The 25,206-nt window shown below is 36.6% G+C and overlaps 2 protein-coding genes across 3 annotated transcripts in view; both read left to right on the top strand.

Moving 5' to 3' along the window:
• Window positions 1-10,992, top strand: part of LOC306881299 (TRAF2 and NCK-interacting protein kinase-like) — a 98,778-nt gene extending 87,786 nt beyond the window's left edge. The window contains exons 21-32 of the mRNA XM_079435316.1: window positions 597-772; window positions 1,087-1,189; window positions 1,291-1,434; window positions 1,849-1,951; window positions 2,194-2,364; window positions 2,470-2,613; window positions 2,807-2,941; window positions 3,543-3,643; window positions 3,841-3,990; window positions 5,149-5,308; window positions 7,216-7,355; window positions 9,067-10,992. Coding sequence (XP_079291442.1) covers window positions 597-772; window positions 1,087-1,189; window positions 1,291-1,434; window positions 1,849-1,951; window positions 2,194-2,364; window positions 2,470-2,613; window positions 2,807-2,941; window positions 3,543-3,643; window positions 3,841-3,990; window positions 5,149-5,308; window positions 7,216-7,355; window positions 9,067-9,150 — 1,611 coding nt within the window. The 3' untranslated portion in view covers window positions 9,151-10,992. The remainder of the gene's footprint in view (window positions 1-596; window positions 773-1,086; window positions 1,190-1,290; window positions 1,435-1,848; window positions 1,952-2,193; window positions 2,365-2,469; window positions 2,614-2,806; window positions 2,942-3,542; window positions 3,644-3,840; window positions 3,991-5,148; window positions 5,309-7,215; window positions 7,356-9,066) is intronic.
• Window positions 10,993-11,449: 457 nt separating this feature from the next.
• LOC306880733 (solute carrier family 2, facilitated glucose transporter member 2-like) lies at window positions 11,450-24,767 on the top strand. Of its 2 annotated transcripts, none has more exons than XM_079434467.1 (11): window positions 11,450-11,518; window positions 13,183-13,278; window positions 13,444-13,643; window positions 13,828-13,952; window positions 14,856-14,971; window positions 15,292-15,454; window positions 21,601-21,788; window positions 21,914-22,018; window positions 23,115-23,216; window positions 23,334-23,537; window positions 23,638-24,767. In XM_079434467.1, the coding sequence occupies exons 1-11, from the start codon at window positions 11,510-11,512 to the stop codon at window positions 23,839-23,841; spliced, it is 1,512 nt and encodes a 503-aa protein (XP_079290593.1). In that variant the 5' UTR covers window positions 11,450-11,509; the 3' UTR covers window positions 23,842-24,767. The 2 variants fall into 2 exon arrangements, with proteins under 2 accessions (XP_079290593.1, XP_079290594.1); XM_079434468.1 differs by having other exon boundaries at window positions 11,470-11,518; window positions 13,186-13,278.
• Window positions 24,768-25,206: the final 439 nt, after the last annotated feature.

The raw sequence follows: 25,206 nt of genomic DNA, 5'->3' as shown, positions 1-25,206 counted from the left end.
ATCTCAGTAAAGCTATAGGAATTCTGCAAACTCGGATGAATCCGTGAAACATTTTTGAACCAGTTCATTTTCTTGAACCATCAAATGGAATGATTCAGATCAGATCGGGAAAGGTCTGCTAGCCAGGACTCGAACTTGGGCTTTATGTCGGCTCACTGCCCATGAGGCTATTGGCACCGACTAGTGTTTCATTGTAATAATCATAAAATTCATTTTAGCGAATCCTGATGGTTCGAGGAAAAATAACAGTAATGTAACACTGAAAAAAATCAGCAACTGAGCTATTGTCAGCTACTGAAGTGTTACTAGTTCAAGTTCAAGTTTGTTTTATTTACATAGCACATTTAATAACAGCAAGCACGGCTGACCAAAGTGCTGAACAAACAAATTCATAGAACACAGGACAACTCACAGTTTCATACCATAAACTCACAGTGAATTAAAAGCCAAAGAAAAGAAATAGGTTTTAAGAGATTATTTAAAAACAGTTCAAGACTGTGCTGATCTGATATAGGCTGGAAGGCTGTTCCACAGCCCAGGGCCAGCAACCGCAAAGGCTGTTACTGTTCTAGTTAGTTATCTCTCTCTTTCTTCAGGATCTGACTGCCCTGGCTAAAGAATTGAGGGAGTTGAGAATAGATGAGATCAACCGGCCACCCCTTAAACTGACCGACTACTCCTCCTCCAGTGAGGACTCTGAGAGCAGCGAGGATGAGGATGGTACTGTGGGGCATGATGGCACGGTGTCAGTCAGTGACTTCCCCAGGATCATGTAAGCGTAAAACTTTATTTCTCTCTTGTTCCTCAAAATACATTTTATGTCAGAGCTGTGCCTTAGCAATCAGGGCACATGCTCTTACATGATGAGTCAGGTGCTTATGGGGGCAGTTCATGTTCAAGTCTGGCTTGCAACTGTTTTGATCCCCTTCTACACCCTTTATCCTATTAATAAAATTAACACAGAAATAAAATTCTAGTTCCACAAAACAAAACTTAATAAACAGTTGTTAACAAAAAAAAAGAAATAAAATTATGTTGTGATTCTGTAAAATTTAAACCAACGTTTCCTGTATTTGTCTCCCTCAGGCCCTCTGTTCAGGGAAATGAATCTTTCACGAGCAGCCGTGATGAGTCCTTTGGTGACTCCTACAATGATGAGTCTAAGGATGGCACCCTAAGAATGAGAGAGGTGAGATGACAATGCCAGCCACATTAGATATTATTTAGCTATAATCTCTCACTTCTCAAATGTTTCACACATTTTTGACTTACGTTTGATGTTCTCTATAGACCAGTGAGAGGCAACGCTTGGGCCACGGCGAGAGCAATGGTTTCGCAGCCCACGGGAACCTACCAGACCTGGTGCAGCAAAGCCACTCCCCATCAGGAACTCCAACAGGCCTCAATTCCCAGGACCTGGACTCTATGGATGAGGTACATAACATTTAAAAGGGACACACATCTGATATATTTAGCCAGGCAAAGCAATTTTAAATATCCCAATCTTGTCCTACCCTCCTCTCCCTTTAATTTGCTCTCCTCTCTTCACTGTAACTTGAATTAAAATGAGACTAAAGAGTCTGAAAATATGGGGAAAGCATTTTGTTATCCTAATGACTCTTAATATTTTCATAACTCTGTCACAGACATTATTTACTGACTCACAAGCGAAAGACAAAAATTTCCTGCTGTGTTATAGAACAAATTTTTTTCTGAACCATCTATTATCTAAACAGCAGGAACTGTACTTCTGTTGTATTTTTAGCCCCAACTGCAGACGGTTTTTCTCTGAATGCCTGCTATTAAATCATTTTACTGGAGCTGATACGGTTCATTTGTTATATGTAGTTTGGTCATGGAGGTGGTTCGAAAACTTCTTTCACTCCTTTTATGGACCCACGTGTGTATCAGACCTCCCCCACAGATGACAACGATGAGAGCTCAGCGGCCGGTAAATATACAAATCACAAACAAACACATCTCGTTATCACAGTCTGCAACACTAAAAGGAAGAACATTTATGGAAAGCAATTTAGATATGACATTTTGGATAAAATGGGTTTTAGAATAGGCTTATTCTAGGCACTGAATGATTCCTGCCGGGTTTGATTCTTGTCCAAACATCAGTTTATGAATGAAATGTTTCCTCTTTCGTATCATTTAATGTGTTTTCTTGTCTTCTCACCTCTGCAGCTTTGTTTGCCAATGAGCTGTTGCATCAGGAACAGGCCAAACTGAACGAGGCTCGCAAGATCTCTGTGGTCAATGTCAACCCCACCAACATCAGACCTCACAGCGACACACCAGAGATCCGCAAGTACAAGAAGCGCTTCAACTCAGAGATCCTGTGTGCTGCACTATGGGGTAAATCACCCTCTCTCTGATATTTGCCTTTTTGGTATTTAATTCCTTTTCTCACATACATTGAGTCAGAATCCAATTCTGACAAGGCTTGTGTGTCCTGTTCAGGTGTGAACCTCTTGGTGGGCACTGAGAACGGTCTAATGCTGCTGGACCGCAGCGGTCAGGGCAAGGTGTATAACCTCATCACTCGTCGCCGCTTCCAACAGATGGAGGTGCTAGAGGGTCTAAATGTCCTGGTCACCATATCAGGTTTGTCCCACTAAAAAAAGAACTAGACAAGGGCATCAAAGTTGACATTTGCAGTCAGATGGAATTTACGTCCACATTTTTAAGTATACACTAAAACAAAGTGTTGAACCAAGCCTGGTGGCAGCTCTTTGTGTCTTTTGGGGATACATGTCGTGTTTTATTAAAATGTCAACCTTGTCATTGATGTTTACAGGGAAGAAAAACAAGCTACGTGTCTACTACTTGTCATGGCTGAGAAACAGGATACTGCACAACGATCCGGAGGTAGAGAAGAAACAGGGCTGGATCACTGTTGGGGATCTGGAAGGCTGTATTCACTATAAAGTTGGTAAGTCATCCATCTCTGCTAGAGTTGTCACAAACGTATCGATATCAATGCCAGTGAAATTTCACAGTACTTAATACCAAGTTGGATACCAACATCTTGTACGGTGGCGACTAATATCCAAATAAAACTCTTGCCTTAAGTATAAATTACATTAACTCTGTGGCATAAAGTATTTAAAATATTAAATGCAGTAATAACGAGTAAAGGTTCTCTTTATATTATCAACAAAATTAAAATAATATCAAATGTTTCTTTATTGTATTATTTATATTTTATTAACAACATTAAGAATATAATAAATAGCAGCAGCTTCATGGAATACAATTGTTTTGTATTATTTATATTCTATTTTATTAGTAAGATTACATATTAATATAAATATTAGCAGCATATATATTAGCTGCATTTTCTGAGCGTGCAGAATGAAGCAAAGTCCAAGATATTGGGGTTGAAAGATGAAGGCTTTCCTGTTAGAGTGAAGGCTGTTAAGACAGAGGCGGTTGAGTAGGCTAATCGAGATCTCTGATGCTAATCGATATAATATGACAGACTGCCACTGTGAGCTGCAGGTAACTGAAAGCACAATTGACTTTGTTTTCAGTGAAATACGAGAGAATCAAATTCCTGGTGATCGCACTGAAGAGCTCTGTAGAGATTTATGCATGGGCCCCCAAGCCGTACCATAAATTCATGGCTTTCAAGGTATGATGGTGTAACAATATTTCTTCATCTTTAAAATGCTCTCTGTATAACTTTCTTGCTTATTTAACTAACATGCAATAATATAATTTGTCAATGAAAGAAAATGCCTTAAAGGTTTGCATGCATTAACTGCCTGTTTAACCAGTTCCCTAGACTCGGCATCCATTTCTGTATCTGTATCTCTTTGTTTCTGGCAGTCATTCACAGAGCTGCAGCACAGGCCTCAGCTGGTGGACCTGACTGTAGAAGAGGGCCAGAGGTTAAAGGTCATATATGGCTCTAGTGTGGGCTTTCACGTCATCGATGTGGACTCTGGAAACCCTTATGATGTCTACATACCATCGCATGTAAGTGATGCATTTTTAAATTAACCTCATAGAAATGCTGGATCCATTTTTGCTGCTAATAAATTTGCAATACAAATCTCTGTATAACCACAAATTAAATCGGAATGCAACAGTGCAGACCTTTGGTTTTAATCTGTGGTTCTACGCTGTGGTTTGGTGTCTGTAAAAACACAATTTATTTGTGCTTCTGGGTAAGGGAGCCGTTCATGAGCAACATCGTCTTGATTGGTTGAGGGGTTCCCTTGGCAGTGTTGCTCTTGGGGGTTGTAATCTAATCTTAGTGAAATAACATGTGCCTCCACACGTTACGTTCCCTTCACGGCACTTGATAGTGTGAAAAGTGTAAGGATGATTTCAGGAGCTTTGAGGAAGGCAGAAGCTTGATTTCTGTTCCTATACTACACATACTATGTTCAGATAATGGCTGTATGTATATACACACACACTCAAGTCGATATTCTGATAATATTTTTTTCAAGCACATTTGACCAATTCCATACCACATCAGTCTTTATAACTACTGTAAATTTTGAATTAATGTGAAGAAGGTGTTAAACCAAGAATTAAATAAGAAAACCTTCGGTCTCAAGTGCCACCATTTTCCAAAACTACAACCTACTTGGAGTCTCAGATAGATAGATAGATAGATAGATAGATAGATATGAGTTATGTTATATAATGTAAATTGAAATGTTATATAATAATAATAAATATATGCAAGGATAATATATACAACATGGTAAATCACGGCCACCAAAATGCAATTATTAGTGCACTTTAGCAAGCTTTTTGTATGAAATACTAGTCACACTTTATTTTAAGGTCCAATTCTCACTATTAACAAACCATTAACTACGACTTTTGCCTCACAAAACTCCTAATTTGCTGCTTACTAATAGTTTAGGTATTGGGTAGGATTAGGGATGTGGAATATGGTTATGCAGAATACGTGCTTTATAAGTATTAATAAACAGCCAATATGCATGCTAATAAGCAACTAGTTAATAGTGAGAATTGGTGCTATGTTAAAGTGTTACCAAAATACTATAATTCCATAGATTCCCTTTCATAAAGAATGATTCCTTGAATGAATAAATGTAAATGGAATGCGGTCATCTAATGGTCTCCTTAAGCACCCCTTCTTCTTCACTCTCTTAGATCCAGAGCAGTGTGACTCCTCATGCCATCGTGGTGCTTCCTAAGACTGATGGCATGGAGATGCTGCTGTGTTATGAAGATGAGGGTGTTTATGTCAACACCTACGGCAGAATCACCAAGGACGTGGTCTTGCAGTGGGGAGAGATGCCCACCTCTGTTGGTGAGTCTGTGTTTCAATACCCTTCCCAGCTGTGACCAGAGAATGACTTCTATTCTAGTTATCAAATATTTATCTTTAGTGGATGTGTAAAAAAACAGCATATTTTGCTGTATTGACTAATATTAGCATGGTTTCACAGTGGCACTGATTTCCGATTGGCCTCCACAACAGTGTCTGTTTGTGTTAGCTGCCAGCACATGGGTAGAGCTTGAGGGATGCGAGGCCAACAGAAGTGCATGAAAACAACAAAGGGCTGCCACACATCCTCTGCTTTGTGGGAGGAGATAAATGTAGTTCACCCAGAGTTCAAAAGCATTCGAACTTGGCTTCAACTTCTGTGTTTTGAGAAGTATGAATGTGTTTATGTGTGTGTGAGGGCTGGTCTGAGTAACACATTTGGCTTTTGGCACGCTTTATCATATATAATAATTTAAATGGGTGAGTGTTTGGGCAGAGCTCCTTATGTTTGGCAGGCTCTTATGATTATTAGTAGTGCTTGCATACAGAATTATTCATTTTATGGGGCGATTTTTATGCAATGCTTGCTAATCTTCAGCCTGGCTTATGAAAAGACGTCAAGGCAGGCATTCAGAGATCATACAAAAAGATGCATCTACCCTTTCAAAACAAGACACAATCAAGTTGTGTAAGCAAATACTTACTAATACATACTAGATTTTACTCCTGGGCAGTTATGATAGTTATGTCATGTACTCGCCCCTCATGTTGTGCCAAACTTGTTTTCTTCTTTTCCACACCAAAGGAAATGTTTAGTCAAGTCAATATTTTTATTATTTTCATAAGTGTTTATTTTTTACAATATACATTTGTTTCCAAGTAGCTTTACAGAAAATTATGATGTTAATGTTTATAATAGTTTAATGTCTTCATCCCTTATGGTCACATTTAGCAAATTAGAGCTAATAATTGTTTAAATTTGGTTAAAATATCAAGAAGTTGAGATTTGCTACATATTAAATATCACTGTACGTGTGTGTACTGTATGTATGCGAATAATGTTGGATGCTTATTTATCTGACTATATATATAGAGCTGTGCGATAATATTTAACAATGTCTAAGCTGTTCTGTTTAATAAAATGAAAGTAGATAGGGACCAGTAACTATCAAGACAAAAAAAGCATAAAACAAATAATAGAAGTCATTCATAAGGCTTGTTTGCTGTATCCCAATTATTCTGATGAGGAACAGACTGAGGTTTAATTGGGATAGTTCACCCAAAAATGAAAATTCTTTCATTAATTACTCACCCTCATGTCATTCCAAACCCGTAAGACATTCGTTCATTTACAGAACATAAATTAAAGTATTTTTGATGAAATCTGAGAGCTTTGTGACCCTGCATAGACAGCAATGCAACTACCAAGTTCAAGGCCCAGAAAGGCAGTAAGGACATCGTTAAAATAGTCCATGTGACATCAGTAGTTCAACTTTAATTTGCTCTCGGAATTCATCAAAAATATTGTAATTTTTTTTCAGAAGATGAACAAAGGACTTACGGGTTTGGAACGACATGAGGGTGAGTAATTAATGACAGAATTTTCATTTTTAGGTAAACTATCCCTTTAAGAAGTCATTATTTCAGTAAATATACCACTGTCATTATATGGAACATATTATATGGACATTCTGCATAAATAACTACTTTTGTGTTTTCAATTTTTAATTTATTATTCATCTATTTCTTTAAAAAATTTTGTCCACAAGAAATGAGCGAAATATCACAGATATTACCTTGGCCAACAGGGATTTTTAGAAGCAGAGTGTAATTTTCAAAAGTAAAATGAAAGTTGTTCACATTTTTGAGAGAACTATGGTACTGTACTTTTGTTTTTGGTATAAAGATTGTTTATGCATGAGAACTCAACAAGATGTTCTGTTTTGCAGCTTATATCCACTCCAACCAGATCATGGGATGGGGAGAGAAAGCCATTGAGATCCGCTCTGTTGAAACGGGCCACCTGGATGGTGTTTTCATGCACAAGCGAGCTCAAAGACTTAAGTTCCTCTGTGAGAGGAATGACAAGGTTAGACTTATAATGTTGTAGATCATCACCAATGTCATTGTTCATCTACAGTCATGGCCAAAAATATCGGCAACCTTGGTAAATATGATCAAAGAAGGCTGTGAAAATTAATCTGCATTGTTAGTCCTTTTGATCTTTTATTAAAAAAATTCACAAAAATCTAACCTTTAATTGGATAAGAATTTAAAATGGGGGGAAAATATCATTATGAAATAAATGTTTTTCTCAAATACATGTTGGACACAATTATTGGCACCCCTAGAATTTCTTATGAGTAAAATATCTCTGAAGTGTATTCCCATTCATATTCACAATTTTGAATATGCACTCCAGGGTGATTATGAACTGAAATTATCTAGCCATGGCTTCCTGATTCACAGAAATATAAATATGAGGGAAAACAAAGCCCAAATTCCCTTAATCATCCATCACAATGAGAAAAACCAAAGAATATATTTCTGATGTGCAGAAAAAGATAATTGAGCTTCACAAATTAGTGAAGTGGCTTTAAGAAAAGAGCTAGAACAGTGAAAATTCCCATTTCCACCATCAGGGCAATAATTAAGAATTTTCAATCAACATAAAATGTTACGAAACTGCCTGGAAGAGGACGTGTGTCTATATTGTCCAAATGCAGGGTGAGAAGGAGAGTTTGAATGGCTAAAGACTCTCCAAGGATCACAGCTGGAGAATTGCAGAAAATAGTTGAGTCTCGGGGTCAGAAAACCTTAAAAAAAAATTGTCAAACAGCACCTACATCACCACATGTTGTTTGGGAGGGTTTTAGGGAAAAATTATCCTAGCTCATCCAAAAACAAACTCCAGCATATTCAGTTATCAGACACGACTGGAACTTCAAATGGCACTAGCTTCTATGGTCAGATGAAACTAAAAAATGAGCTTTTTAGCAGCAAACACTCAAGATGGGTTTGGTGAACACAGGGATAAAAAGTACCTCATGTGTACAATGAAATATACTGCTATATTTTTGATGTTGTGGGCCTATATTTCTGCTGGAGGTCCTGGACATCTTGTTTAGACACATGGCATCATGGATTCTATCAAATACCAACAGATAAAAAATCAATAAGTGACTGACTCTGTTAGAAATCTTATAATGGGCCATGTTTGGACCTTCCAACCGGACAATAATCCAAACACAAACCTCAAAAACAACACAAACATGGGTCACTGAGCACACAACCAAGCTTCTGCTGGCCATTCCAGTCCTCTGACCTGAACCCTGTAGAAAATGAGTGGGGTGAACTGAAGAGAAGAAGCACCAACATGGAGCTGGGAATCTAAAGGATTGATTCTGGATGAAGGGATGGTCTCTGATCTCTTGTCAGGTGTTCTCTAACCTCATCAGGCATTATTGGAGAAAATTTAGAGCTGTTAAACTGGCAAATGGAGGTTTCAGAAAGTATTGAATAAAAGGGTGCTGTTAATTGTGTCCAATGTGTATTTGAGAAAAACATTTATTTCATAATGATATCCCCCCCCCCCATTTTAAATTCTTATCAAATGAAAGGTTAGATTTTTGTGAATTATTTAAATAAAAGATCAAAAGGATTAACAATGCAGATTAATTTTCACAGCCGCCTTTGATCATATATACTAAGGGTGCCATATTTTTGGCCATGACTGTAAAATAGCTTAGACCATTTTGGACAAGCTTACATTTTTCTCTTCTTTTTTTGTTTTCCTGCAGGTGTTCTTTGCCTCGGTCCGATCAGGAGGCAGCAGTCAAGTGTTCTTCATGACGCTGAACAGGAACTCTTTGATGAACTGGTGAAGCTCCTACAGACCCAACACAGTGGAGCCTTTTTCCTGTCAGAATTGCGTCTGTGAGCGCACAGTACATTGACACTTTGGTCTGAAAAAGATTTTAAAAATATTAGAGACTCTTGAGGAGTGAGCTTGGAGACATGGGACTGTCCCGTAGGAAGAGCGCTGGCTCTCTGCACATGGCTCATGGAGGTGCAGTATCACCTGCAGTGGCACACAGTTCCCAGAAGAGGGGGCTGATTAACTTGAACTTGAACTTTTAGACCTTATTTGTGGCCTCTGGTAAATCCAGTTTTTTTTTTAGGGTCATCCCCTTTACCTTCCTGTCCCTGGTTTCCCATTGGTTTTGATTGACTTTTCTTTCCGTTTCCAATTAATTTTAGTCAGTTGCATGATTGTAAAGAATTGGACTATATTTAAAAGATAACAAATGTGGGGATAACATTAGCAAGCACTCAGGCTAAAACCAAGCTTTAGTCTCTTGATGTTTCACATTAAAATATTGGCGAACACTTCTGCCAGTTTCACAAATATCTGTGATGCCCGTTTTGTCCGATTTCTCAAAAGAGATCAACATGCTTAAAAGAAACTACTAACACTGGTGCTCATTTGTATATTGTCAACAAGATCCATATACTGTACATTTATCCAAAGTACTGTATCTCAAAGTTTAGTTGAGTTTGTTTTATAGCTTTGAGGTTGGAAGTACGAAGTCGAACGGATCATAAGCGCATCTTTATGTTGCATACCATTCTTTCTCTGGTCCTTTTTTGGAATGTTTGAAACATTAAGGAACAGAAGCACGAAAGTCATCGCCGAGAGAAAACGGTCCTCCTCACTGGTTGCATGTTTGTGTAGACACTGGATCAGATGTTGTGTGATGTGTATGTCAGAGCAACATGATATCTGAGATCAACAAAAAATAGAAAAAAAAAAAATAAAAAAATAGAAAGAAAGAAAAAGGATAAGAGATAAAAGCACCTGTATTTCAGTGACGATTGAGAATTGATTACTTTATTTAGATTTACATTATAGTGCCTAGCACAAATTAACCTGTGTGAAATCAATCTTTAGAGGCACTTTGATTTTCTATTTTCCCATCTTGGATTCTTACGCCATAACTGTGGTTTCAGCAATCATTTGTAGGCTGTAAGTCTCGCTTCTCAACATTTGGAAGGATTCAGCATTGTTATATTAAGCTGTAAGCTTCTTACTTTTATTTTATTCAGTCAAATGGCACTCAAAACATTCCAAAAATGGAAAAGGGTCTTCATCTGACAATTATGTGGTACTCAAAATTCAGCCTCTTGGACAAAACATATCACAAATGTTGGAACTTCTCGGTACAGAAGTTGGTACAGACAGTAGGTCAGCCGATATTAACATAATGTATTGTTCATTAGATCTTTTTTCAGTTTATTACTTCTGTTTTGTTTTATATCTTTGCCTGGGTTTTCAGTTCAACACTTTAGATGTTCTCAAAGTCACTTGATGTTTGCACACTATATAAATATTTATATTTCTTTCACATCTTTTACATAGCAAAAGAAGATATTTTAATGGTGAGGGAATGAGAGGTTTTTAGCAATAATGTCCTGCTGATGTATGTATGCTGTGTGAAACACTGTGTTCGGCCAGTGCTGGGGAAGATCCTCACTGAGCTCTTTTAATTAACTACTTTATTTGACACTCAAGAATGGTTTCTTAATGTTTCTGTCTTAATACGTTTTTAATGATCATCGAAGCTGTAAACAAGATTTTCATTTCTTTTACGGTGATAGAAGCACTACTTTTTTGGTTTGTATTTTTATTTTATGAGAAGAAAAAATAAACAAATAAGTACCTTTTCTGACTTGTGTTAGTGTCCCTCACTCTAGTGAATCTTTTCCAGAGCTCATGAAAACACCAGTATCTCTGAGCACTGAGAACTTTGCTCTGATAGGTGAAATACATGAACTCTTCTTGCTCAAGCACACGTCTTATCAAGCCGCTTTATGCTAATTTTTAAAAAAGCACCAATCTAGCAATGCTGGCATTCTTTAATATTTGCAACATAAACATGTATTCGTATACATTTAAATGATGTGTGGTAAAAAATCATGTCAATCATTTTGACCACACAAAAAAAAGTGAAACAATAGTCTGGTATTCAATGGGAAGATGATTTTCCCGAAGCAGCGCATAAACAGCGGTGATACATGGACATCATTAGTGGATCAGGACAGAAGGTCTCAAGCACAGCACACGTGTGCAGCATGATCCTGCAGTGACAGGATTGATCATTTACAGAGTATTGGGAAAGCAGCCGAGAACCTTTGAGCCATTATTAATGACCAAGCACGGCTTTTGCTGAGGCTTCGTGCAAAATGGAGAAGGTAAATTCATTTAATCCTTCTTTATGAATTCATATGGACAATGAAAATGTCATTTGATTTGCATCTGAATAAGTAACAGGTTGGTATTGCTGAATGGTGCAGGTGAAATAGTCTTATTGAGACGACTGTCTCTTTTAGCTTTGCACGTTGAATCTAAATGGGTTTTTTTGTTTTTTGAGCAGATATTATAGTAATGACAGGCAGAATAGTGAATGCAGGTTTTATTCATGCTGTGATTGAGTTTACTATTAGTTCTACTGTGATTTGACAAAATAAACATCCATTTAGTTGTAAATAGACAAATGATTAACCAAAATGACCAGAATGCAGATACTATTATGTGTATGAAAAATTAAGCTTTAAGAAATGCTACAGTTCCAGGTGACTAAATGGAGCTGGCCATTCTGTTTGAATGACTGTTTGTTTACATAACTGCATATTTTCGCAAGTACTTAGTAAACTATGTAATTGCACATTGTTATTGTTGCTACTATAGTAGATAATTCTAGTATATATGTTATGCACACTCCTAAATTAGTAATACTGGAGATTTTCAGACCATCAAGAGCTTTAGTTCTGTTTACTGAGGTATTACTCTTGTACCGCGCAAAATACATTTAATTATATTTCAGATATTTATAACATTCATTTTGTAGTTACATCATTTCAATTAAAGAGAGTTAATCCAACTATATCTAATCATGTCCATTGTTCTTGAATCAAATGTTTGTTCATACAGAGAATACATGTTTTATTATTAATTTAACAAATATGCTTCATTTAAAGAGCACATTCAAATTAAAATATCTATTTTATTTTTTAGTTCACAAACATTTGACTTTCAGTGCAAGACCTTTTTATAAAAAAGCTCTGACCTTAACTATAAATTATATAATTAAGAGGAAAACATGCAAGTGAGCATTACGTTTTGCAGATTGTTTTGTTTGTATTACTAATTTCTGCACATTCTAAAATGATCAAGAATAAATGATACTGATACTGTGAATGAAATTTTATGTTGAAAGTTTTTGCAGGTTTATGAAGGTAAATTTAAGAATTTTTCATTGGTTTTTAGTATCAAGTCAAGAAAATTTGAAGGAATAAACTGAATGGAAGAAAAAAATGACAATTTGTTTTCTAAATCTTGTATTCGCAATGCTTACTAAAGTTTAAAAATACAACTTCCAACATATCAGTGTTTTTTTTTTGTCATTCAAGATGTCTAAATATTCTTAAATCAAGATGCAATTACTTGAAGTAAAATGACATAAGTCTTGTTTTATGAGACATTGATCAAAATTAAGTGAATTTATGATTAAAACGAACCAATTTCTGCCAAAGGGGTTTAGAAAAATCTACTTAATTCAATGGAAAACAGGTTTTTATATTGCATTGAAAGATGTTTGTTCTTGTTTTATGCATAAACTCACTTAATTTTTATCAATGTCTCATAAAACAAGACTTCATACATAGTTTGCATCTAAATGTATCTTGATTTAAGGATGTTTAGATATTTGGAAAACAAAACAGTGCTTGCAACATTTAATGCCATGATTTTATGAATTAAAGTCTTTATGCTCATATTTAAGACCTTTTTTATGGAAGGTCAAATTTAAGTCCTTTCAAGATCTTTTTAAGGGTCGTCGTGTTTTCCTGTCTCACAGCAGTTAACAGGCACACTCGCTCTGGCAGTGTTCACAGCTGCGCTTGGCTCTCTGCAGATGGGATACAGCCTGGGTGTCATCAACGCCCCACAGAAGGTCAGTCATCACACCATCATTACAGCCTTCTCACTCCTAGTTGCATTCAGAGCCAGCATGATATGGATTTATCTCTTTGAGATTATACCTTCAAAAGAAAGGACTATTGTTCATTATCATTATTGGGAAGGGATTTGTCATGGCATTATGCCATTTGTGTTGTAGGTCATTGAGAGGCACTATGCAAGATCTCTGGGTGTCTATAATGAAGACCTAGCTCGTAGAGGAGAAGGAAACACCACAGAACATGAAGAACCGACTGACGCTTCTGTGGTCATGTACTGGTCCTTGTCAGTAGCCATCTTCGCCATCGGAGGCATGGTGTCCTCCTTTCTAGTGAGCTTTGTGAGCGACTTCCGTGGAAGGTGGAGTATTTGTGAACTTGTGAATTTTTATTTGTGAGAAGATAAAAAAGAAACAGCTCAAGGACGTTAATTGCAAGAAATAGTTTCAGCTTCCTTCATCTTGAAAGAATAAAGTTTTATATGTTCAGATTCAGTGGAATGTGACTCACATTCTTGTTCCTGTCTGTATAAATTTGATTTACAGGATCAAAGGTATGCTGTATATAAATGTCCTGGCAATAACAGCTGGGCTGCTAATGGGCCTGGCTAAGATGGGCACATCTTACCTCATGGTGATAGCAGGACGTGCTATCATGGGACTGTACTGTGGTAAGACGGAACCGTGCCTCTATTTTCACGGAATATTGGGAGAAAAGCAAGGCAAGGCTTTTATTAAAAAAAAAAAAAAAAAAAGAGTGCAAAAGAAATAAAAAAATGACTTTTTTTTTTTTTTTTTTAAATAACCTTATTCTAGTAATGTAAAAATTCAAAAGCAGCATCTCAGAAACTGTCACATTTTAGATACAACATTGCCAGTTATTTAGTCTATTTTTGCTCAACAAATGGAATAGTAATGTTCATGAACAATTCATTCATTTTGTGTCTGTCAAGTAACCAAAGGAATTAAAGATTTGAACCTGAAGACACATTAGGAACTCATTCTCATAATTTGTCTTTGTATGTTTTCCCAATTCACAATATGATCGATGACTGCGTATGTGGACATGTTCAGGGATTTTGAAAATATATAACATTTTAATTGATCTAGTTTAAGCTCAAGTTAACTAACTGAACAAAATGGAAATAGACCCGAATAATAGTAGTTCATTGTGCCAAATAAGGTTCAAAGATCAAGTAAAATTATCAAATTTTCTCATAACTACAACGGAAGTAGAAACCGCTGTGTCTCTGAGCAGCATTCAGAAGCAGTGTTTCCTGATCGAATCAGTTGAGCGAATTATTCAATGACTCACTCATAGAGGCAGTCATTTGCTTAATTTCTAAATGAGTCATTATTTTAAACAAATCGGTTGAGTGAATGATTCATGGTTCACTCTTAAAGACAATCACTTTTCGTTTACTACAGACGTAATGAATACATAACACATATATCACATATATGCAAGTAATTTATTTCAATTAGTTTTATTACATTGCACTGTTATATGTTTTGTGCATGTTTATGCAATATATTTTGACTGCGCACTGGTTCATATATCACACGTGTTGTAGGTCTGTCGTCTGGCCTGGTGCCTATGTACATTGGAGAGATTTCTCCAGTGAAGTACAGAGGTGCTATGGGTGCACTTCACCAGCTGGCTATTGTAATTGGCATCCTTATTAGTCAAGTGAGTGCCACTTTTATAATACATCTAATCCACAATAAGGGTTAAAAGTTCACAGTGGGAGCTGAATATTAACTGAATACTTAATTTTATTAAATAAAAGAGCATGGCCATACATGATCGTCCATGGAAAATCCAGCCCTACTAAACATAGTGATGTATGCTTAGCAAGATACTCCTGAGGTCAAAGGTCACATGATCTACTCTTAGTCTTCATCAGTTTAAAAAAATAAAGCATTTCTTGTTCTTTCAAATTATTATTTTTTTCCTTCAGTTCTTATTAGAATCTGTAAGATGTGTGCAGGTGTCCTTGTTATCTACAGGTCATCGGTCTGGATTTCCTGTTCGGAAATGATGACATGTGGCACGTGTTGCTGGGTCTCTCTGGAGCTCCTGCCATCCTGCAGAGTCTGCTGCTGTTTGTGTGTCCAGAAAGTCCTCGATACCTCTACATCAAACTAGGCAAAGTGGAAGAAGCATGCAAGAGTATGTGCCAAAGCCTTCTCACTCACTACTCTTGGACAACGTATGTTTAAACATGCATTAATAGGCCTTTTATGAGAATATAGCCATAAAGTATAGAGAATAAAGCCACAACATTATGACACTAAAGTACTAATATTTAAAAAAAAAAAAAAAAAATTACAAGAATAACATTTTGTGAGATTCAAGTCAGTAGTAGGAGAATAAGGAAAGTAGCATCAAAGTAAAGTGGAGCTGACCACTGGCTGTCATTACAGATTGCACAAAACAGGCAATTTCCTGAATGTCCATCTGGTTCTTTCTCCTTAATAGATTCAATTTCCTTCAGTTCACTGCCGGATTCTACTGATAACTCTGAACTGATTTATCAAAATAATGTATTTGTTGGTAAATTTTAACACATGCTAGTTGATCTAAATCCTCCACATACATTTTCTGCATTGATGAAGCCGATTAATATTTTTTTACTATCTTTTTAAGGCCATATATGTTTTAATCTCTTATAACATTATTCTTGCAACATTACAGCTTTATTTTTTATTCTCATTACTTTATGCCTTTGTTCTAGTAACATTATGACTTTATTCTCAAAAACATTGACTTTATTTCCAAAACAATGTGACCTAATTCTCGTAACCTACTGACGTAATTTTTATTTTAACATTACAACCTTATTTTTGTAACTTCACAATTTTATTCTTGCAACGTTGACATTATTTTGGTAGCATTATAACTTTATTTCTGTAACATTATGACATAATGTTTTAAAACGTTAGGAGCTTATTCTTTTTCTCGCATTAGGAATTCGTACGACTTCACTTTTACGATTTTGTCCCGATTTCACTGAGGGGTAGGCTTAGGGGTGGTCATTCGTATGAATTCCTAAGAATTGGCCACCTCATAAAATACGTAAGATTTTTCACAAATCATACGAATTCGTATGAGTGAGGTTGTATGAATTTGTTTGAATTAGCCAAGAACAAAAACTATAACGATATTAGCGTCCACACCAACAGACTTTAAAGTTTGTCAGTGTTTTTAATTATTCATCCAATGGAAACAAAAATGTTCTAAAAGTGATTCCAAGAATATTGTTCCTCTTTGTCATCACTGTAATAGTTGTGGTTGAAATTCAGAATGTTCATCAACTAAAAAAGGTCCCCTGAAGTGCTTTGAAACAAGCAGCGTTATTCTATGTGTTGATGTCATTTTTTACTAAAACAGGAAGACAGGGTGGGACATATCAAGCAGCCCCGCCCCTTTTTAAAATAGCCAATAGCCTTAATTTAAATCACAGCTTGGGCTAAAGCTATTCAGAGCTAAGACGTTTAAGTATAAAATACAGTAATAATGTACAGGTTTACTGTGATTACTTCTATAAAATAGTAGTGGTATATAATACATTTTTGGAAATTTAGTCTAGCGCAATTCTGAAATGAAAACTGCTCATCTATTTTAAACTTTTCATTCTCACTTAGGTCCATCAGCATCCTTTGCAATAAATCCAAGTTTATTAAATAACTCCCCACCAGCAAAAATCACGTTTAAAAGCCTTAACTACACAACGATGTATGAAACTGCATGTAGAGAATGAATAACATCCCGTAAATCTACTAAGCGAGGAATAATCTAATAATGATCCGTTTTAATGCACAAGGCAATTTGATTAGCTCTGCTGATAATATACAATGTGTTTCTATAAATGTCTTACCTTTTAAAAGTTGGTCACAGCGGTCTCTTCTGCTGCATCTCTATGGTGCTGACAGTATAAGCGTGAACATCCGGGAACTATTGAGCATAACTTGTCGCAACTCTCTCTCTCTCTATGGCTCTGGGTAGACTGAGTACAAAAGAGACACTTTTTGCTTTTTTTCATCACTACACAAAAACTAGATGCTGATTTTTCACATGATATATCTTTTGCTTTTGTACTAAAATATCATAAATTGATAATAGCCATAAGTAGTTTATATTTACCACAATTAGCTCATAAACATGAGGTGCATTTTTGTCTCAACTGTACCGATATGGTTTACAGTTGAAACAGTAGCATGGTACAGTTGAGACACCCATTCTTAATGCTCTAAAGCTGGCTAACCATTTATAGCAAATGTAATAAATTACAAAATTACAGTTTTAAATAATTACAGTTTATTTGCTTTATTTAATTCAGATTCAAAACAGGAACAAATAATTAACGCTACAAAAATATATGGCAAACAGTAGAAATGTAAACACAACAGTAAAAATAACAATATACATACCGTATATTCTATAACCCTACCCGTAAACCTACACATCACTCAAAACTTTCTGCTTGTTTCATCATGGGAACCTAAAAAATATTCCCATAAGGTGAATTATACTTGTGGGGACATTTGGTCCCCATAATGTAAGTAATACCAGTACACAAACACACACAGTCTCTGTATGCATTTTATTTTCTATGATTGGACTGTTACTGTATACAGTACATAGCAACCTATAAAGGGTGTCTCAACTGTACCCACTATACCACCTTGTATATTTCTTAAAATGCTATGTAATCCTTTCAACATTCATGTTAGAAAATATGTCCATTTATAATAGAAAGTTGAAATTTCACAAATATCTTTTTTTTTAAACAATTTGCGTAGCATATGTGTAAATGTGACTTTTATCCTATTATCATAACACTGTACAACTAAACATCATGTGAAGCAATAGGACACCAATCCGGGTACAGTTGATACACTGTGTCTCAACCGTACCCCACTGACATGCTTGCACGTTTCTCTAGATTATGAAAAGACCTTGCATGGCACAACGTCATGAAATATTTCTAGAGCACAGAGTAATGTTTGCAATGATATATGTTAATTTTAACGATCATAAAATATTAATAAGCTATTCATTGTGGAAGGGACATTGTGAAATGAAAATACCACCTTGGAAAAAAAAAAAAAACTTTTGCCGATATCTTCAGAGTGGAAAGACGCACACATTTCAAATTTCCCACGATCAAAGAGAACACTTGAAACACGTGTGGAGAAAAAAAAACATGGCTCTGGGTTCTTGTGTACACAAGTTATTTAAGGTGTTTCAACTGTACACATGTCTCAAATGTACTCAGTCTACCCCTACGATGTGACATCAAAAAAATCGTTGAGCAGTTTGGCAGAAGTGACTAAATGCAAGCTTTGAATGCTTATATCTTCTAAATGCGAATTTTGTCACTGTTCTGGAGCACACTGGCATACAGATAACCTTAAGACTAACATATTGATTCTAACACCCAAAAAACTTCCATTTTGATTTCACGGGACCTTTAAAAATCGCTCTAGTCTAAGAGAATAGGTGAGTCTCTATCCCCTTAGACTGGAGCGATTTTATAGGGGACCTATTATGCAAAAATCACTTTTATAAACTGTTTGAACACAGTTGTGTGGCCGCGGTGTGTGAAAACAACCAGCCTATAATGTTAAAAATTATAATATAAAAATAATAATAATTTTTTTATAAAACCAATAAATCATAAACAGTCTCTCAAAACGAGCTGTTTCAGATTCGCCCTCTGTTCACGTCACTGAGGGGAAAAAGTCCCGGCCATTTGTGATGCTCTCTGCTCTATTAGCATAAACACAGCCCTGAGTGAGAAGCTGAGGCCATTACTGGAGCCATTACTGGAGATATACAGGTGCATCTCAATAAATTAGAATGTCGTGAAAAAGTTCATTTTTTCTTGTAACTTACTTCAAAAAGTGAAACTTTCATATATTTTAGATTCATTGCATGTAAAGTAAAACATTTCAAAAGTTTTTTTGTTTTAATTTTGATGATTAGAGCTAACAGCTCATGAAAGTCAAAAATCGGTATCTCAAAATATTAGAATATTTACATTTGAGTTTCAATTAATGACCATCCCTACAGTATAAATTCCAGGTATCTCTTGTTCTTTGAAACCACAATAATGGGGAAGACTGCTGACTTGGCAATGATCCAGAAGACGAACATTGACGCCCTCCACAAAGAGGGTAAGTCACAGAGGGTCATTACTGAAAGGAGTGGCTGTTTACAGAGTGCTGTATCAAAGCATATTAAATGCAAAGTTGACTGGAAGGAAGAATTTGGGTAGGAAAAGGTGCACAAGCAACAGGGATGACCGCAAGCGTGAGAATACTGTCAAGCAAAGCTGATTCAAACACTTGTGAGAGCTTCACAAGGAGTGGACTGAAGCTGGAGTCAGTGCATCAAGAGTCACCACGCTCAGACGTCTTCAGGAAAAGGGCTACCAAGCCACTTCTGAACCAGAGACAACGTCAGAAGCGTCTTACCTGGGCTGTGGAGAAAAAGATCTGGACTGTTGCTCAGTGGTCCAAAGTCCTCTTTTCAGATGAAAGTCAATTTTGCATTTCATTTGGAAATGAAGGTCCCAGAGTCTGGAGGAAGAGTGGAGAGGCACAGAATCCATGTTGCTTGAAGTCCAGTGTGAAGTTTCCACAGTCTGTGATGATTTGGGCTGCCATGTCATCTGCTGGTGTTGGTCCACTGTGTTTTCCACAGTCAATGCAGCCATCTGCCAGGAAGTTTTAGAGCACTTCATGCTTCCTTCTGCTGACAAGCTTTTTGAAGATGCTGATTTCCTTTTCCAGCAGGACTTGGCACCTACCCACACTGCCAAAGGTACCAAAAGCTGGTTCAATGACCATGGTGTTACTGTGCTTGATTGGTCAGCAAACTCGCCTGACCTGAACCCCATAGAGAATCTATGGGGTATTGTCAAGAGGAAGATGAGAGACACCAGACCCAACAATGCAGATGACCTGAAGGCCGCTATCAAAGCAACCTGGGCTTCCATACCACCTCAGCAGTGCCACAGGCTGATCAACTCCATGCCACGCCGAATTAAAGCAGTAATTAAAGCAAAAGGAGCCCCTATCAAGTATTGAGTACATATACAGTAAATGAACATACTTTACAGAAGGCCAACAATTGACTAAAACATTTTTTTTTATTATTGGTCTTATGAGGTATTCTAATTTGTTGAAATAGTGAATTGGTGGGTTTTTGTTAAATGTGAGCATAAATCATCACAATTAAAAGAACCAAAGTCTTAAACTACTTCAGTCTGTGTGCACTGAATTTATTTAATACACGAGTGTCACAATTTGAGTTGAATTACTGAAATAAATGAACTTTTCCACGACATTCTAATTTATTGAGATGCACCTGTACACAATGTCAGCGCCAAAGAGACTTTACAAGTGTTGTGTTTTGGGATGCACTAATGAACATATGAGTAGCCATAATCTCCTCCCATCTGAGCCGAGGACACTGTGGTTAAATTTCATTTTCGAAGGAAATATCCCGGAAAAAAACGGTAACGTATATGTTTAGGAATTAATACCAACGCTTTGTGCGCAAACGTCAGCTGCAAAGTAAATATCACGCGTTTGTTTTCCAAATTGCTTTTCTGAAAGAGCTTCTTGGCCCTCTGTAAGGCTAATTGCTAAAGCTATGATTGGCTCTGTGTGTTTTCACTGATGCTGTCTTCAAGTGCTATCAGAATGATCGTGAATAGGAATGTGGTAGTTAAAAGTTGCATATGAAAGCAATGCGAGTCGATCGCTTGAAGTTGTCGAGCTCATAATCATAAGCGGGACTTATACAGTTTGTGATAGCATGAGACCAGCTATGTTGTTATTTTTATCCTGCAGTGCTCCCCGTCTGTGCAATTCATAAACGTGAATTTATTATGCACAGTATAATCAGATGACTGACTTTGAAACAGTAGTTTTCTGTAAAGATAACAGGCTTGTATTAATAGTGGAATGTTTATTTGCAAAGGCTAGCACTGCTAATGCCAGAGCTTGAGCTCGTGAAGCTCCGCCCTCATCTCCGGGAGCAACAGCTCACTCGCTTTTAAAGCAACACACTCAAAACAGCGCGTTTTGGCTCACACCCTAAAAGTGGCAATTTTAACAAGCTGTAAAAATTTATCTGTGGGGTATATTGAGCTAAAACTTCACATATACGCTCTGGGGACCTCAGAGACTTATTTTACATCTTGTAAAAGGGGCATAATAGGTCCCCTTTAAAACTTTGTTTAGTTGATGAACATTCTGAATTTCCTCAACAAAATAATGACTCCCAGTTCTTCTTCCTGGTAGGTCTGAAAAGGCTGAAGGGAGATTACGACACCTCAAAGGACATAGCAGAGATGCAGGCAGAGAAAGAGGAGGCCATGAAGGAGGCGCAAATGTCCATCTTGCGGCTGCTCCGTTCCTCTGTGTACCGCCAGCAGCTCTTTGTGGCCCTGATGATGCATTTTTCTCAGCAGTTTTCTGGGATCAACGCTGTACGCTCAATCTACCTTTATACTCCCATTATATTGAAAAAAAACATTTCGATTGACAGTTTATGGACCCCATTACCCCATCAGATAACTGTAATGTTTGATCTTCTCTTTGTTGTTTTTTCTAGATCTTTTATTACTCTACTTCGATCTTCCAGTCTGCGGGGGTCGGTCAGCCTGTGTATGCCACTATTGGAGTTGGAGTTATAAACATCATTTTCACCCTTATGTCGGTAAACAGACACTAATTTAAAGGCAAACACTGGCTGCTGAGGAACAGGCTCCCGTCTCTTAGAAACAGCAGAGTGCTGTTGCCTTGGGTTTTACTTTCCCTTAATGCTTTATTACAATATCTTGAGACTGATATTGTAGATATTCCAACTCATTTGAGAGCATGTTTCTTTAGACAACAGATTGCAACTGAAAGGCAGAATAGCGCTCATCATCATCTCATCTCATCATATCATTTAGGTTAGATTTATACAAACTTGTGCTGACATTATCAATCATTGCCATATTAAACATATATGACCCAGTGAGACATCTCACCTTGAATCTTGCGAACGGATTAAGTTATAATAACTGCTGGATCTGGAGAGGTGGCTGAAGCCTTTCTTCTCTTGGCTCACAGAGCTGGAGAGCAGCCATATGTTATCAGGAACTTTGCAGTGTTTATCTCTGCTAGTTCAAGGGCAGCCTGCAAGTGAAAACAGTTTTGAGTAATGAGTCAAGAGCTACTCTAAATCAAATAATCCATTCAGAACAAGTTTAGATGAATCTGGTGCATGAAAGCGCAATACTGTAGACTAGCCTAAGAGCAAAGTCATTTTCTGATTTTTACTCAAGTATGTTTTAGCTCTAAAGAAATTAATAATTTAATAAACTTAAAATGAAGTCATTTTGAAAATATGGTTTAAATGTGAACTCACTCAAAAATTGGGATTTTTGTAATAGGGCAACCCAAAAGTCTGGTGGTGATGTGAGCACGATGACCCCCCCCCCCCCCCCCCCCCCCCACTAATTAAAAAAAAAATAATAATAATAAAATTATTTAACAATATATACATAAAATTATTAAATAATTTTCAATACATATATGGATGAACATACAAATGGACAAATATTTTCTATATTTACAAGTGATTTCAGTGGTTTTTAAAGTGTCCCAATTTACCTTATTTATCTCCTAAATACAGCAGTTCAAGGCCACTAGATGTCAGTATATTTAAAAAAAATATCATTCAATTCCACCTTAAAAACATCTTTCAGCATATTGTAGATAATTCTGGAAATTATTGAACAGACCTGTTCATTCATGTTTTTTTACAGGTGATCTTGGTGGACAGAGCAGGCAGACGGACTCTCACTATTGTTGGATTGGGAGGAATGTGCTGCTGTGCTGTGGCCATGACAGTGGGCCTGGCTTTTCAGGTATGATCTGCATTTTTTTATATAAAAGACAACAAAAAAATAACAGAAATGAAGAAAACTCGAGTAGGTCTGTGGTCTGTGTGTGTTTAATGTCTCACTTTTTATTCTGCTGCTCAGGATGTGTACTCATGGATGAGCTACATCAGCATGGCAGCCATATTCCTGTTCGTGTCATTCTTTGAGATTGGGCCTGGACCAATCCCATGGTTCATTGTAGCAGAGATCTTCAGTCAGGGGCCGCGTCCAGCAGCAATTGCATTAGCTGGATGTTGCAACTGGACATGTAATTTCATCATTGGCATGTTTTTCCCTTATTTAGAGGTAAATTGAGTTTCCTGAACCTTTAATATTGTATGGCATGTAAATATATCTTTACATGCCATCACTTCATAAGGTCTTATAACTCTTCTTTGGTCCTTAGGGTCTTTGTGGGAGCTATGTCTTTGTGATTTTTGCAGTACTCTTATTCGGTTTCACTGTTTTTATCTACTTGCGTGTACCTGAAACAAAAGGGAAGACTTTTGAGGAGATAGCAGCTGTTTTCCATCGCAAACGTGGAGCCCCCCCTTCCAAACCTCAAGAAGAAGCTGAGATGGTGCAGCTCAAGAGCTCTACAGATGCCTGAAAGGGGCCGTTCTCTTATGAAAACTGTGGAATGAACGATGTTACTGCTGTCACAGAACTCATCTGTTATGACAGAACTGATCTGCTGTATATTCCACAGAGATTCACACTGAGAGCTCGATGACTTAGCTCATTATTTGACAGGAAATAATTGGTCTGGGAGCAGGTAAAGAGATTAACTAAACACAAACAGCATAATCGTAAAAGATGGTGCACAATATAGACATGCACTGGCTTTGTTGCAACTGATGTGGAGACTTTAATGATTGTATATTATTTTTTATACCTGTTTAAGATATTTAAAAGGCATTATAAAATTATATTTTTAAGTGTATTTTATTAGTGTGATTTATCCTTTGTTTAATATAGAGAAATTTAGTTGTCATACAACTCAAACAGTCACCTGAAAGAAGATTATTCAAACTTTGATGTGTAACATAATGTGATAAATATTTTAAAATGAACCTATGAAAAAACATCACCTACAGTTTGTTAGTGCATAATATTCTTACATTTTTATCAAGAGTTGTGGTATTACATTTGTGTATTTTTGCATGTCCATATTTTGAAGCAAATCTTTCCAATAAACTTCCATAGCAATGATTTGCTTTGCTGGATATAGGACTGTTAGGAAATAGCAGTTACTTTATTGCAGCTACAGTAGTTGGTTGATGGTTGATACAGTACATAGGAAGGCCTATGAAAACACCATGGTGCTGAAACATGGCAGTTTGATGAGTGTCAAAGTACCTGGAACGTTATTGCAAAGATGCTGTGGACATTACAGTTGGTAAGATTGTTTAATGTTTTTAAAACAAGTCTCTTGTGCTTACTAAAGCTGCATTTATTTGTAAAAACATATACAATACCGTTCAATATTATTATTTAACATAACTGTTTTCAGTATCACGATGCTTCAGAAATCATGCCTATTTTGATTCTCACGAAACATCACTGTTAATAAAGGTTGAAGTTGAGTCTTCAATTCATTCTCCAATAAACTGAATTTTGGTAGTTCATAATGCTACAGATCAATAATGACCTATACACTTCAATAAAATCATATTTTGTCATTTCTGATGGGAGGATTAAATACAACACTTGCCTACATTTAACTAAAGAAGGTTGATTGTGAGCTAAATGTTTAATTGTGCTCTTAGGACAAGGGTGCGTTTGAGATGGCTAAGGCAGGGCGAGGCAATTGCCACGTGTTTTCAATAATAAGTGTACTTATTTCATCAGTTACATTATTTGTTGGCAAAACCAAAATAATGGTTTGTGTGTTTAAGTTGTATTTTACTGTTTCGTAAATTGTCTTGTATTTCCTAATTTGAGCACTACGCAGCTGAAGCAGTTTCTCCTCGTG

Source organism: Barbus barbus, assembly GCF_936440315.1.
Source record: "Barbus barbus genome assembly, chromosome: 15".
NCBI lineage: Eukaryota > Metazoa > Chordata > Actinopteri > Cypriniformes > Cyprinidae > Barbus > Barbus barbus.
Note: the sequence above shows the minus strand (reverse complement) of the source record. Positions and strands in the feature narration are given on the sequence as shown.

Bases quoted from the DNA above. Each gene is read 5' to 3' on its own strand.
- LOC306880733 (XM_079434467.1), top strand. The intron at 21,789-21,913 runs GTACGCTCAATC...TGTTTTTTCTAG, and splicing joins AGTTTTCTGGGATCAACGCT to ATCTTTTATTACTCTACTTC. The intron at 22,019-23,114 runs GTAAACAGACAC...GTTTTTTTACAG, and splicing joins TCATTTTCACCCTTATGTCG to GTGATCTTGGTGGACAGAGC.